General features: G+C 38.9%; 1 protein-coding gene across 2 annotated transcripts in view; it reads right to left on the bottom strand.

Annotated features, from left to right (window-relative positions):
- Positions 1-9,897: 9,897 nt before the first annotated feature.
- The window catches only part of SDHAF3 (succinate dehydrogenase complex assembly factor 3), a 38,570-nt gene continuing 33,914 nt past the window's right edge, over positions 9,898-14,553 (bottom strand). For both annotated transcript variants that reach the window (XM_077268133.1, XM_077268135.1), the window contains exon 3: positions 9,898-10,402. In XM_077268133.1, the coding sequence (XP_077124248.1) occupies positions 10,199-10,402 (204 nt within the window). In that variant the 3' untranslated portion in view covers positions 9,898-10,198. The remainder of the gene's footprint in view (positions 10,403-14,553) is intronic.

The following is a 14,553-nucleotide window of genomic DNA, read 5'->3' as shown; positions in this document are numbered from 1 at the left end:
CTAAGTGGACAGTTTGGTACAGAAGTTTGATTTACTTGGAGTTATATTCTGTCGTTTATGTGTTCCCTTTATTTTTTGAGCAGTGTAATATAGGCTCCTACTTCAGCTCTGACATATTTTGAAATAATTCTCTCTATACTATATTTTGATAGCAGATCTTACAAAGTTGCTGCTGAGATTATGGCAGTCAGGAGGGTTGGACTAGGGATTAACAGCTCCCTTTTTTTCAAAGGTCTTGTAAATCTGACTGGTAACTGGAGGCAATTCTGTGCAGCATCAAAAGGAAAAAACAATCCATGCTGAGAGATTGTCAGGACTTTTCTTCTGGACAGAAAGACTTGGGACGACTCCTGATCACTGGTTCTCATCATTCATTTGCATGAACAAGTTAACATGAACTCGTCTGATCCCGGCTCCATTAACGATTCCTGCTCTGTTTGAATGTTATTTATTTTCCATTTCCGTGATACAAGCAAAATTACTAAGTTTTAAACATAATGTTAGGAGCATTGTTCATCTCTAAATGTATCCTATATTTTATCTGACGATAACAAATATAACTTATTGCAAAAGTATTCACACTTTTGATGCATAAAAGGACTATGTGAATTACGTAAATCTATGTATTTTTGCCTAAGTATAATTTTTGCGAAAAACAAGCCAGCTTAGCAAAACATTGGTATTGCAGCTTAGTTTCTTTCACATCCATGAAGTTGAGTTACAAATACCAGCAGAATAGTGAGTGCAGCTCTGAAGTATAATACCCGATATAACTCAGGTTCAGTAATGTAATGTATGTACACCGTGACTGCACCAGCAGAATAGTGAGTGCAGCTCTGGAATATAATACAGGAGGTAACTCAGGATCAGTAATGTAATGTATGTACACAGTGACTGCACCAGCAGAATAGTGAGTGCAGCTCTGGGGTATAATACAGGATGTAACTCAGGATCAGTAATGTAATGTATGTACACAGTGACTGCACCAGCAGAATAGTGAGTGCAGCTCTGGAGTATAATACAGGATGTAACTCAGGATCAGTAATGTAATGCATGTACACAGTGACTGCACCAGCAGAATAGTGAGTGCAGCTCTGGAGTATAATACAGGATGTAACTCAGGATCAGTAATGTAATATATGTACACAGTGACTGCACCAGCAGAATAGTGAGTGCAGCTCTGGAGTATAATACAGGATGTAACTCAGGATCAGTAATGTAATGTAATGTATGTACACAGTGACTGCACCAGCAGAATAGTGAGTGCAGCTCTGGGGTATAATACAGGATGTAACTCAGGATAAGTAAAGTAATGTATGTACACAGTGACTGCACCAGCAGAATAGTGAGTGCAGCTCTGGATTTCAGATGTACACAATTACTTAATATATTTCGTATATTACTTTTATATACCACAAACTGTAGAATTGTTTGTAAAGGCAATAATATGTGTGCTATGATGTACAAGGGCCCACCAGTGACATTGACTTGGTGGGGGGCACTTTTCACCTGCACACAAATATTACACTATCCTCATTCACAAATTGACCTATATCTTTATATAATCATAAACTGGGTAGTTTGCGTAAGGAATGATGATATGCTGCTTTTTTTTGTGTAGAGTGAATTATGCCATGCATTGCTCATATAGTGAGGTTGGAAGCCCAGATCTACCGGGAAATCTCCAATCACTGGGAGATTCCCCTGTTACCCTATGGGCCAGTGCGAGCCTGACTGTATACATTATATATCAGAATATATATATAGAACATAACAGAATAAACAAACTATAACTAATTAATATTTGTGTTATATTAATTTCCGCACTTGAGAACTTCCATTAATTATACCTGCAGCGGATCTGTGACAGTAACATGATCAATTACATCCCAGGCCCATTAGGAATCATATCATGTGAGCGGGGTCTAATGACAAGCAAATAAATTAATTGTTGGACTTGTGTAATTAGGGGAAGGAATGGCATCGATTGGCATTTGTAGGATTAGTTTAATGGCAGATAATTGCAGACATTTGAATAATGATGGAAATATTACAACTCATCCCAGTTAACAAATGGAAAAAAATAGTTATTCTGATTTAGGAAAAAAACAAAGTGTGAAAACTAAACAAGTAACAAGAGGCCGAAGGTGACACGGACCATGGAATAGATTCTCCTTCCGGAAGGTGGCAGAACAACTTGACAAGTCTTAGTACAAATTTAGTTTATACTTTTAAAGGGGGTTTTACAAGTAAAAAAAGACAACACAACTGTTCCAAATTAAACAATAATATTGTAATTTTTTGGGGACCTGGTGGCCTTTTGTCCGGTCTCCATTGTGATGACTGTGTAAGTGGACAAGTCAATCATGCCATTGAGGTGCAGTTTCAGACTGGGGTCTCTTCGGCCAACATAAAAAAAGGTCCAATTAGTTTTTTCTATGTATTATCATAAAAATAGAGTCTTGTACTATTGGATCGAAAGTCGCCTCCATTGGAGAAGTTTCTCTGTTGGACCTTTGGGGCTTGTGTCTGGAGGATCCTCTAGTGGGCCAGTCTATCTCTGGCGGCCCACCCAAACAGCGTCAGCGGAGGAACAGAAAATCACACACTTACCAACATTGATATTGGATCAATTCAGAACTTTTACGTCCTGCCCACCCAAATCCTGACCATGAACATCCCAACATCAGATAAGACCACCGACTTATGTCCTGGGACATCCCCCAATTTACCAGAATTGACAACTGACAAATAATATGTTAAGACGTTTATTATAGTATTGGTAGCAATTTTTTGGCTTTGCCTCGGAAAAGGCATTTTTGACGTCACCCCACAAGTGTTCCATATGATTATGGTCTGGGGATTGGGCCGGCCGCTCCATAACCTCAATTGTGTTGGACTGGAGCCAAGATTTTGCTCGTTTACTGGTGCATTTAGGGTCATTGTCTTGTTGAAGCCCCATATCCAGGGCATATCCTCTTCAGCGTAAGGCAGCATGACCTCTTCAAGTATTTTACTGTCTGCAAACTGGTCCATGATGCCTGGTTTGCGGTAAATAGGTCCGGAACCATAGTAAGAGAAACCTGCCCATATCATGATGCTTCACCACCATGCTTCACTGTGTGCAGGGTGTACTGTGGCCTGAATACAATACCCAGGCACTTTAGGGAGTTCCATTCATGTAATGCAGCATTGTTGCGGGTGCGTGGCATTGATCTCCTTAATATTGACATCAGGGTAGGGGGTCTGTCCAAACGCCTTGCCCAATTAGAGACAAGGTGGATATGGACGTTGCACACCATTCACCCTAATGGGTTGAATGAAAATATATCCTTTGCCCCATTTTTGTGACCCACATCTGCTGTGCATTCTATACGTAGCTTATGATCTTTGTTTTTATATACTGTGTTTCCGACACATCATTTTTACTTGTGACATTGTCTTGTGGTCCTTTTTCTAATATTTTAATGTTTTACATTCTAGTATTGTCGGTTTGTCATTGATGCTGTATATGGAAGCCCTATTCGAATCAAGCAAGTTATTCTTCAATGGTCCATTCTGCGGGTCAACATAAACGTTTCGTCCGGCACATAATTTTGTACATCTAGCTATGTTTATCTATTTATTCTTGTGCATATCCTGTTAGTGTCTCATATGTGTATTTGTTTAGGACTTCTGTCTTTTTTGTTATACAGTGTGGCATTTATGTACTTTCATTCATGTTCTTATATATTTTTTGTATGTGTTTTTGTGGCGTTATTATTTGTATGTCTTATCATTATTGTCTTAATACAGTGTTTGAGTATAATTTGTATATCTTATTTTGTTCTTTGTTGTATAGTTTACATTTTGATGTAATATTTCTTTATATTTCTAGAGGATACTAGGTTATGCGTGTTTTCATATTGTATGTTTGACATGCAGTCTTGTTAATTTCTATTTTCACCTGCTATCAGATAGATTTCATTAGTTTTTATGGTTTTTGCATAATTGTTAGTGCCCTTATTTTTGCCTGTTTCCAATATGGCGGCTTTTGAGTTTTTTTCCTCTATTCGCATGCACCAGTCCTTGCTCGGCCGAGCGCTGCCTCCCTCCTTTCGTCCGGCGCATGGTCACGTGGGGCCCCACGTGTTTCCGGTGCCTGGGTGTGATGCGGCGCTGACACTGGGCGGTCTGCTGCGGAGCGCCGGTGAGTTGCACATTTCCGGTTGGCGGTGTGTATATATACACACGCCACAGTGACCACACACGCCCCCTGAGGAAGGAGCTGCCTGCTCCGAAACGCGCGTCTGGGTTCGGGTCCGGTCACTCACCTATCCTGCATGCATATGGTATGTACTTACATCGCATGATTGCTGTTATTCCTGTAAAGCTGTGGCACTGGCCCGACATTGTTTTTCTAGCAGCTATGGATATTTATGACAATTTGTCTCACTAATATGTTACAGCAGGATTTGTTTGTGTTCCGGCCCATTTCCAAGGTCATTTGCGCCTATGCATTCCCCACTTGTCACCACTGTGGTTTTGTTGGTTGTTTTAATATTACTTAATAAAATTTACATTTTATGGGACGTTTTTGGCTGCTTGTTTCCTTGTGTTTGCTTGTCATAGTCTTTGGTAGTCGCTCCCTATATGTCCTCTATGCATGTCTGTGTATATTCTACTTGCATTTTGCGGCATACTATAATCATTTCTACATTTGTTTGACATGCTTGCCTCAATAACAGTATTATGTGGCCTGAATGCAGAGTTTGGGGGTCGTCTGATGAACTGTCTGCGGCCCTTGGACCCAAAAAGAACAATTTTACTTTCATCAGTCCACAAAATGTTTCTCCATTTCTCTTTAGGCCGCTTGATGTGTTCTTTGGCAGATTGTATCCTCTTCAGTACATGTTTTTTTTATTAACAGTGGGACTCTGTGGGGACTTCTTGGTTAGAGATTAGCGTCACACCGGCGTCTTCACATGTAACATGAGACTGTCTGTGATCATCCTGGAGCTGAGCGTTGGCTGAGCCTTTGCTATTCTGGCCACTCTTCCATCCATTAGAATGGTCGTCTTCCGTTTTCTTCCTCGTCTCTCCGATTTGGCTTTCCATTATAAAGCATTAGAGATCATCCAACCAAATTTTTTTTCAGAGTACAGTGTTCTTCTGAACAATGTCTCAAACGACCCATATTACTGAGGCTTTCAAGGAGAAATGCATGTACAACATGTCCTGGCTTCACCCTTAAATAAGGGCCACACAGAATGATTGATGTCACTGATTGATCTCCACTCTGATATTATTTTGATCACCCCCGTTTTCTTACAATCTACTGCACCAACTGGTAAATTGTGTGACATGTGGTGATATAATTTATACCAAAAATGGAATTATCTGGTTACTCCCATAGGACTGATAGTATTTTGAACATTACTGTATATATTTCAGAAAATCACCTTTAAGAAAAACGTAAAAAAATAAAAAATGAAAGTTTGGAGCCTCCACCATATTTCAGCCTTGATAAAAGTTATCTGCTTTATAAGCATTAATTGAATGGATTAGAAGTAGCTCAGTTACATAGGTAATGTATGGAGGAATTATTTCGGCACAGTATGGCAGTCCGGTCAAATGGGTGTCTCAGGTCCGCTCCGGCGCCTCCTATCTTCATTCCATGACGTCCTCTTCTGGTCTTCACGCCGCAGCTCCAGCGCAGGATTACTTTGTCTTCACCCTGTTGAGGGCAGAGCAAAAGTACTGCAGTGCGCAGGCAACGGGCCTCTCTGACCTTTCCGGCACCTGCGCACTGCAGTACTTTGCTCTGCCCTCAACAGGGTGAAGACAAAGTAATCCTGCGCTGGAGCTGCAGCGTGAAGACCAGAAGAGGACGTCATGGAATGAAGATGGGAGGCCCCGGAACGGACCTGAGACGCCCATCGGAGCGGGCCCGCCTCTGGGTGAGTATTATCTAACGTCTTTTTCTCCTCTTTCAGGATACATCGGGGGCTTATCTACAGCATTACAGAATGCATTACAGAATGCTGTAGATAAGCCCCTGATGCCGGTGAGCTTACCTCACCATCGATTTTGGGGGTGACAGGTTCCCTTTAAAATTAACCTTCCCTTAAAATTATAGACTGTTCATGTCTTTGTCAGTGGGAAAACTTACAAAATCAGCAAGGGATCAAATACTTATTCCCCCCACTGTAAATGCCAACAGTGGGAGAATCATGAGAGGCAAAGGGGGTCTTCAGCAGATCCCCGGCCTTCGCGACAAACCATCATCGGCACCCCACAATAAAGTCACAGGCGTGCCGATGGAAGCATGGAAAGATAAGCAGCCCTGCGGGCACATGTTAATTTCCACTGTCAGAAATTGATAGTAGGGTTTAACAGGTTAACAGTTGCGGTCAGAAATCCGATCCACCCACGGCTGTTAGAGGCACATGATAGCTGATTATATCATCATGGGTTGTGCCTGGTAATGCAACCCAGAGAACTGAATACAAGACACAAATTGTGAACTACAGTAGGCCGTGCATTGAAGCAGATATATTTTTTCTACTTTTGACAAACCCTATAATTCACTCACTCCAATCATAGTGAAATGACTGTGCTAATTATGTCCCAGTGTGTACAGCAGAGCAAATGGTATGCAACAGTAAGAAGAAAATGTCAGATACCTGTGTGTGCATTTCAGTACAGGTGTAAGTGCACCAGATAAGTGTGTAAAAGGCAATCTATGCCCCAGCCCAACACTGCCTGCGCATTATGTGAAAACAAAAATTACTGCGCACCTAGTACACTAATAAATTATCGAATAATACAGAACCTTGCAAGATCAAAAGAAGAAATAATAATACAGAAATAGTATGATTATGTTTATATGACACTACCTGATTATCCAGATCTGACGGTTTCATTGTTTGAATCTTGAGGACATGTCAAGATATTCCAGAATGACAACATTTTATATGACATTCTCTGTCACATTCAGGAAAAAAATATTTTTTGGTTCAGGCAATATTCTGTTTTCTTCATTGTTTGCTGCACATTTGGCAGATTTGCATTCATTGTTTGGCGAAAAAAGACAAAGTGAATGTCACTGTATGTAATCATTAAATGGCGTCTAAGTAATATTTCCCATTATCTATAGAAAACAAGAGAATTATGCATGAAAGATGGAATTAAATTTCAATTCTTGTACATAGGAGCAGTATTATAGTAGTTATATTCTTGTACATAGGAGCAGTATTATAGTAGTTATATTCTTGTATATAGGGGGCAGTATTATAGTAGTTATATTCTTGTACATAGGGGCAGTATTATAGTAGTTATATTCTTGTACGTAGGGGCAGTATTATAGTAGTTATATTCTTGTACATAGGAGCAGTATTATATTAGTTATATTCTTGTACGTAGGGGCAGTATTATAGTACTTATATTCTTGTACATAGGGGCAGTATTATAGTAGTTATATTCTTGTACATAGGAGCAGTATTATAGTAGTTATATTCTTGTACATAGGGGCAGTATTATAGTAGTTATATTCTTGTACGTAGGGGCAGTATTATAGTAGTTATATTCTTGTACATAGGGGCAGTATTATAGTAGTTATATTCTTGTACATAGGGGCAGTATTATAGGAGTTATATTCTTGTACATAGGAGCAGTATTATAGTAGTTATATTCTTGTACATAGGGGCAGTATTATAGTAGTTATATTCTTGTACATAGGGGCAGTATTATAGGAGTTATATTCTTGTACATAGGAGCAGTATTATAGTAGTTATATTCTTGTACATAGGGGCAGTATTATAGTAGTTATATTCTTGTACGTAGGGGCAGTATTATAGTAGTTATATTCTTGTACATAGGAGCAGTATTATATTAGTTATATTCTTGTACGTAGGGGCAGTATTATAGTACTTATATTCTTGTACATAGGGGCAGTATTATAGTAGTTATATTCTTGTACATAGGAGCAGTATTACAGTAGTTATATTCTTGTACATAGGAGCAGTATTATAGTAGTTATATTCTTGTACATAGGAGCAGTATTATAGTAGTTATATTCTTGTATATAGGGGGCAGTATTATAGTAGTTATATTCTTGTACGTAGGGGCAGTATTATAGTAGTTATATTCTTGTACATAGGGACAGTATTATAGTAGTTATATTCTTGTACATAGGGGCAGTATTATAGTAGTTATATTCTTGTACATAGGGGCAGTATTATAGTAGTTATATTCTTGTACATAGGAGCAGTATTATAGTAGTTATATTCTTGTACATAGGAGCAGTATTATAGTAGTTATATTCTTGTACATAGGGGCAGTATTATAGTAGTTATATTCTTGTACGTAGGGGCAGTATTATAGTAGTTATATTCTTGTACATAGAAGCAGTATTATAGTAGTTATATCCTTGTATATAGGAGCAGTATTATAGTAGTTATATTCTTATATATAGGGGCAGTATTATAGTTATATCCTTGTACATAGGGGCAGTATTATAGTAGTTATATTCTTATATATAGGGGCAGTATTATTGTAGTTATATCCTTGTACATAGGGGGCAGTATTATAGTAGTTATATTCTTGTACATAGGAGCAGTATTATAGTAGTTATATATTCCTGTACATAGGGGCAGTATTATAGTAGTTATATTCTTGTACATAGGGGCAGTATTATAGTAGTTATATTCTTGTACATAATAGCAGTATTATGGTAGTTATGTTCCTGTACATAGGAGCAGTATTATAGTAGTTATATTCTTGTACATAGGGGCAATATTATAGTAGTTATATTCTTGTACATAGGGGGCAGTATTATAGTATATATTCTTGTACATAGGAGCAGTATTATAGTAGTTATATTCTTGTACATAGGAGCAGTATTATAGTAGTTATATTCTTGTACATAGGGGCAGAATTATAGTAGTTATATTCTTGTACATAGGGGCAGTATTATAGTAGTTATATTCTTGTACATAGGAGCAGTATTATAGTAGTTATATTCTTGTACATAGGAGCAGTATTAGAGTAGTTATATTCTTGTACATAGGAGCAGTATTATAGTAGTTATATTCTTGTACATAGGGGCAGTATTATAGTAGTTATATTCTTATACATAGGAGCAGTATTATAGTAGTTATATTCTTGTACATAGGAGCAGTATTATAGTAGTTATATTCTTGTACATAGGGGCAGTATTATAGTAGTTATATTCTTGTACATAAGAGCAGTATTATAGTAGTTATATTCTTGTACATAGGGGCAGTATTATATTAGTTATATTCTTGTACATAGGAGCAGTATTATAGTAGTTATATTCTTGTACATAGGAGCAGTATTATAGTAGTTATATTCTTGTACATAGAGGCAGTATTATAGTAGTTATATTCTTGTACATAGGGGCAATATAGTAGCTATATTCTTTCAGGTAGTATCACTATAATAATTGTATTCTTGCATATAGGCACAGTGTTATAGAGGAAAGTATTATTGTTTTATTATAATTTGAGCATTTGCGTATTTAATTATTAAAATAGACTATGTATTACAATCTGATGGTACAGGAAAGAAATATATCTTGGTACCGTGTTAGCCAGTAGATAGAAAAATATTTAGAATTGAGAGTCCTCAGTGGTTGATACCTTTTAATGGCTAACTGAAAAGATGGTAACAAATTGCAAGCTTTCGAGACTACATACGTCTCTTCATCAGGCAAAGAATTTGTTTTAGTCTTTGCCTGATGAAGAGACGTATGTAGTCTCGAAAGCTTGCAATTTGTTACCATCTTTTCAGTTAGCCATTAAAAGGTATCAACCACTGAGGACTCTCAATTCTAAATATTAATCTGATGGTAAGATTCTGAAGAATAAGTGGATATGAGGATTCACACAAGAGAAATTTCACTTTTGTTTCTTTATTTTCTTTCCTTTAGGTCATATACACATTTGTATTCTAACCGTTCACCTTCATCATCGTCTGACATGACGCAGCTTGTTGGTCTTTAGACATTACAGTTGGTGTCACTGAAAGCAGAGACTAAAAGCCGTCTGCTTTGTATGATATCCATCAAGTTCCATTTCTTCACTTTGTTCCATCAGTCTCCAGAATCTGAACTTTTCATTATCATACATTAAAGCATCGAGAACAACAAATCTCATGATGAGTTTTTTAAATTAAAATGTTTCTGGTCACAGAAGTTTTATCTTTTCTGCCCGGTATCTTCATCTACATCAAACTGCGTTTTGGACTTTGTGGCTTCTTGCATAAGTTCGTGTAATTGTCCGATCTGCTCCTCATTGAACCATTCCAGTTTATCTTCCGTCAGAGGAACGCCGTAGTGTCCGTTGGCTTCCGAATGTTGGATCCCGTGTTTGGCTTGCTCCCATAGCATTGCGGCATAGCCCTGGGGAATACAAGAAAGGACCCTTGACGTTAGAAAAACCAAAAACATGAAAAATCTGAGCAGGAAAAACAAAAATATGGAGATGGCTACTCAAGTCCATGGGAGCTATACACAACTGGTTATTGTTTCAACTTTTGTCAAAAAAGATTTAAGACCAGTGTGATGGCGGGAGGGGGGAACAGCATAAAAGTGACCCCTTTAAGGGTGCCCCGCTCCTGGAATAAGCCTTGGAGGGATGAGTAATGGAAAACGTTGTCTGGGCACGATATGGCAGCACTATTTATATTTACAAGATACGTTATGATCTTATAATGGGACAGGGATAAACTAGGAGACATGCCCATGAGGAAAACCAGTACCCCAAATGTCTACTTATTGCAGAGACCACTACTTGTTAGCTTGTTAAAGGGAATCTGTCAACAGGATTTTGCTATGTAATCTGATGTTGAGGCAGAGAACCTGATTCCAGTGATGCAGCAGTTGTGATAGAATCACAGTTTTCTCTGCAGCAGATCTAGCAAAGCTCGGAATGCTGAGCTCTGTATAACCCCGCCCACACCACTTGATTGGCTGCTTCCTGTGTAAAATGTATCAGTGCTGGGGACGTGGTTGGACCAGGAGGCACCAGACACCTAGTCCTGTAGTGATAATCTCATGCTAATAAAACACTGATTGTATTGAAACAGGAAAATAAAACCTAGTAAGTGACACATCGTTGGAATCAGGGTCTCTGCCCCATACATCATACTGCTCTCCGATTACATTGAATAAACCTTCTGATATTGGCACCTTTGTAGGGAACCTATTTGTTTGACCGACACCAATCTCTCCTATTCAGATTAATACACTGTAGCAGACGAGAGATTTGTGCAGTACCTGCTGATGCGCTTATCTCACAGAGCATTGCAGAGACCAGGTAAAACTTCTCAGGCTGAGAGCAGGACGAGCTATGAGCAGGTTTACAGCCTCGGAATGGAAATACCAGTGTTTCCATTCACTGACAGCTTACAGAGATCTTGAAAATGATGAAGAATTTAAACATAAAATAGAGACGCAGGATTCTAAGGAGACTATGTGTTATTACCTACAAATGAAGAATCCATCTAGGAACAAACCTGGTAATGGAGAGCATTAGTTAGCAGTCAGAGCAATGGTAAAGGCAGCACTGTTTATTTAGAGGGTATGTCCATTTTTGAAAGAAAGTTTCTTACACCAACTGTAAACCTCTTTTTTATTGGAAAAACTGTGATTTTTTTTTCAATTTAAAAAATAATAATATTTATTAGTCCCGATACTCTGTGCTGCCTATGCAGTGCAGTGCGTTATCTCAGTCTAGGAGGCCTGTTAGACCCCACCTCTAGCAGGATCTAATAGGCTATGGCAGATTCGGTGGGAGGCCATTATTAGACTCCGTGTGCCATAGAATCTCGAGGGTGAGCAAAGAGCAGCAACATTATTTTACATACCTGCCTATAACTTTTGCACAGTAGTATGCATTCAAAAATAAGTTTAGAAAAAACTAAATGAATGAAAACACAATTTAAAAAAAAAACACTTTTTGAAAACTTTTCTTTGTAAACGTTAGTGTTTACTTTTTTTTTTATTTGTTAACATTACAAATGAAAACCAAACTTGAAAAAACATTTCTTTAAAAAAAAAAAAAAAAAAAAAAAGAAAAGGCATCATAAAATGTCTGTATGGAAAAGAAAGTGCTACATAAATTATTTGGCAGCTCAAGGAAATAGAAAGTTAGATCCGGTAAAGCATTATGTGGTCAAAACAACACTAAAAATCATATGGTTTCTATCTAAACATTGACTGGATTCATTATTGCACTTGCGCCTTTTATTTGTCTGGTTTTTGGTGTTTTTTTCGCTTCTTTATGTTTCAGACCAAATTCTATTAATTTGCGCCTCTTTTAAAGTCTTTTCTATGTGTTCACTTCTTTTTTAATGTCCCTCGTTCTGAATGATATTTGGAGTTTATTGATGTTTTTGGCTAATTCATCAATTGCAAATTTTGAAAAAGTTGCAATATCCTTGAACAAATTTACACCTGTCCTCCGGGAGTGATTTCATGTACAACAGAAATTTTAGGTGCAAATGTTGCAATATTTTAGTAGTACATGCAACATTTCCTCTAAAAGGCGCAACAAAAGGTAAAAGAGACAAAAAAGAAATGCATCTTTGATTTTGCATAAAATTCATGCGTCATTCTGAAGTGATTGCTGCAAAAAAATCATGAAAAACCATTAAAAAAAAAGAAGTGACTTCTGAAGCCCTATAAATGATGAACGGTATATTAGAAAACTTTTCATGTATACCGAGATGAAACTTTGTTAACCTAAAATCCTTTCTCCTTGCACTCGCTTTTAAGATCTCTGCTTGCTACCATCAACTGGAGCCCTCATTGTTATCGGTCAGGGGAGAATAACCTGTCCTGGACAAGTGATGGACACGCAGGCGCAGGACTCTTAAAGGAACAGTAATCTTGTAATGATCCGTGCACCCGTGTGTCCATCACATGATCCGAACAGGTTATTATCTAAAGGTAGTAACGTTGAAAACGTACCTATATTTTATGGTTCCCCAATAACCCCTAAAGATCATCCTTTTTTGCATTGGAATTTGGTGAAATACTAAAAAAAGGGGGAAAAACTGTTATTCCAGCAGCAGATAATGCGGCACTGTAACAGAAGCATCAGTTAGCCGGGACAGAATAATATTAGGAGGAAGGTCATCCTGGCTGCGAATCACTCACGTTCCAGAGGTGAAGGCCAAGAACTCAGAAGCAGGAAATCAATGGAGATAAAGCAATCGTTCAGGCAGCAATTAAAGCAATTAGTAGCCAGCAGAATGACGGTGGCCCGCTAAGTGCACACTGGGAGTGGGGTGCTATTCACTCATGATGGCGGCGGACCCATTCATCAATGTCAGGTCAACCCCTCCTGAATGTGGTCGCACTGCCTGGCTCATTCCCCAATCCGTCTCGTGCTTGTAATGAAAGCTAATGACCATCCACAATTCATGCACTAAGTAGGTAGAGCGTGAGTGGAAGCCGGAGACTCGCGGTTCTCTTCTGTGCCAGCCTGGTACTAGAGCTGAATACTTACCAGCTGCTGGGACCACACGTGCCACGCGGACCAGCTGAAGGTCCGGCTTTGGCAAGAGGACTGCACAAAACATGGACCCAATACATTTTAAAGTCAAGATGGCAGAACCCGACGAAACCAGTGAGAGTAGCCAACTATCTAATGTTTATGGAGGTCCACATTCCACCCGAACAGATAAAGTCATGGGGAAAGAAGAATTGGGCATTGTTGATCGCCAGGGGACAAGCCGTCACCAGAGGTGTCTGGTCAAACCAAGTTTGCTGTGTAAAGGAGGCTTGTGAGCGGTAATTGTGGTCAAACAAATGTTTGGTTGATCGCTAGCTAAAGTCTATGGCCATCTTAAGTCAGAGTGGTGAGCAGGTCTGAACTTTAATAGAGGGGATCCCAAGAGCAGTCATACCCCTCTGTGATGTCTAGATAAGGGTGGTCTTCATGGCACAAACCTAACAGGCCTTCTATATTAATCCCTCCGCATTCATTACAAGTCTTGGCCAAAATGAGTAGCAGCAAAGTAAGATGGTGAGGCCCAACCAGATCCCCAAGAGAGCGCCACTCTTAACCATATTGGGGTTTAATGCACGCCATTACAATAAAAGCCTGTAGTAGATCAGTGAGCCAAGGGCTACCTGCTCTACTACTTTGTTTCGTAAGCCTCAAGTAGCAATCGACCTTCAGTCTATAGTCTGGTGGGGTCACTCATTGAACCTCTGCGAGACAGCGCAAACACGTGGGGAGCACTTAGGAAACATTATTTCATTTTTGGGGGGCACTCAGTGTACATTACTTTTAAGGGACACTCTGTGGCATTATTAATTGTTAAGGGAGCACTCTATGGGCATTATTACTTTTGGAATCCATTATTATGTGTTAAAGGGCGCTATTACATTTTATAGGGAAGTCAGGACCATGTTATTTGACAGTCTGGTCTGCAGAACAGGTATTTAGGGCTACAAACAGAGGGATTAGTAATTACGGTATACAGCTCTGGCAAAAATTAAGAGACCATCACATCAAAACCCTGTCATGGGCAGCCCAATCT

This window comes from Ranitomeya variabilis, chromosome 6 (genome assembly GCF_051348905.1).
Source record: "Ranitomeya variabilis isolate aRanVar5 chromosome 6, aRanVar5.hap1, whole genome shotgun sequence".
NCBI lineage: Eukaryota > Metazoa > Chordata > Amphibia > Anura > Dendrobatidae > Ranitomeya > Ranitomeya variabilis.
Note: the sequence above shows the minus strand (reverse complement) of the source record. Positions and strands in the feature narration are given on the sequence as shown.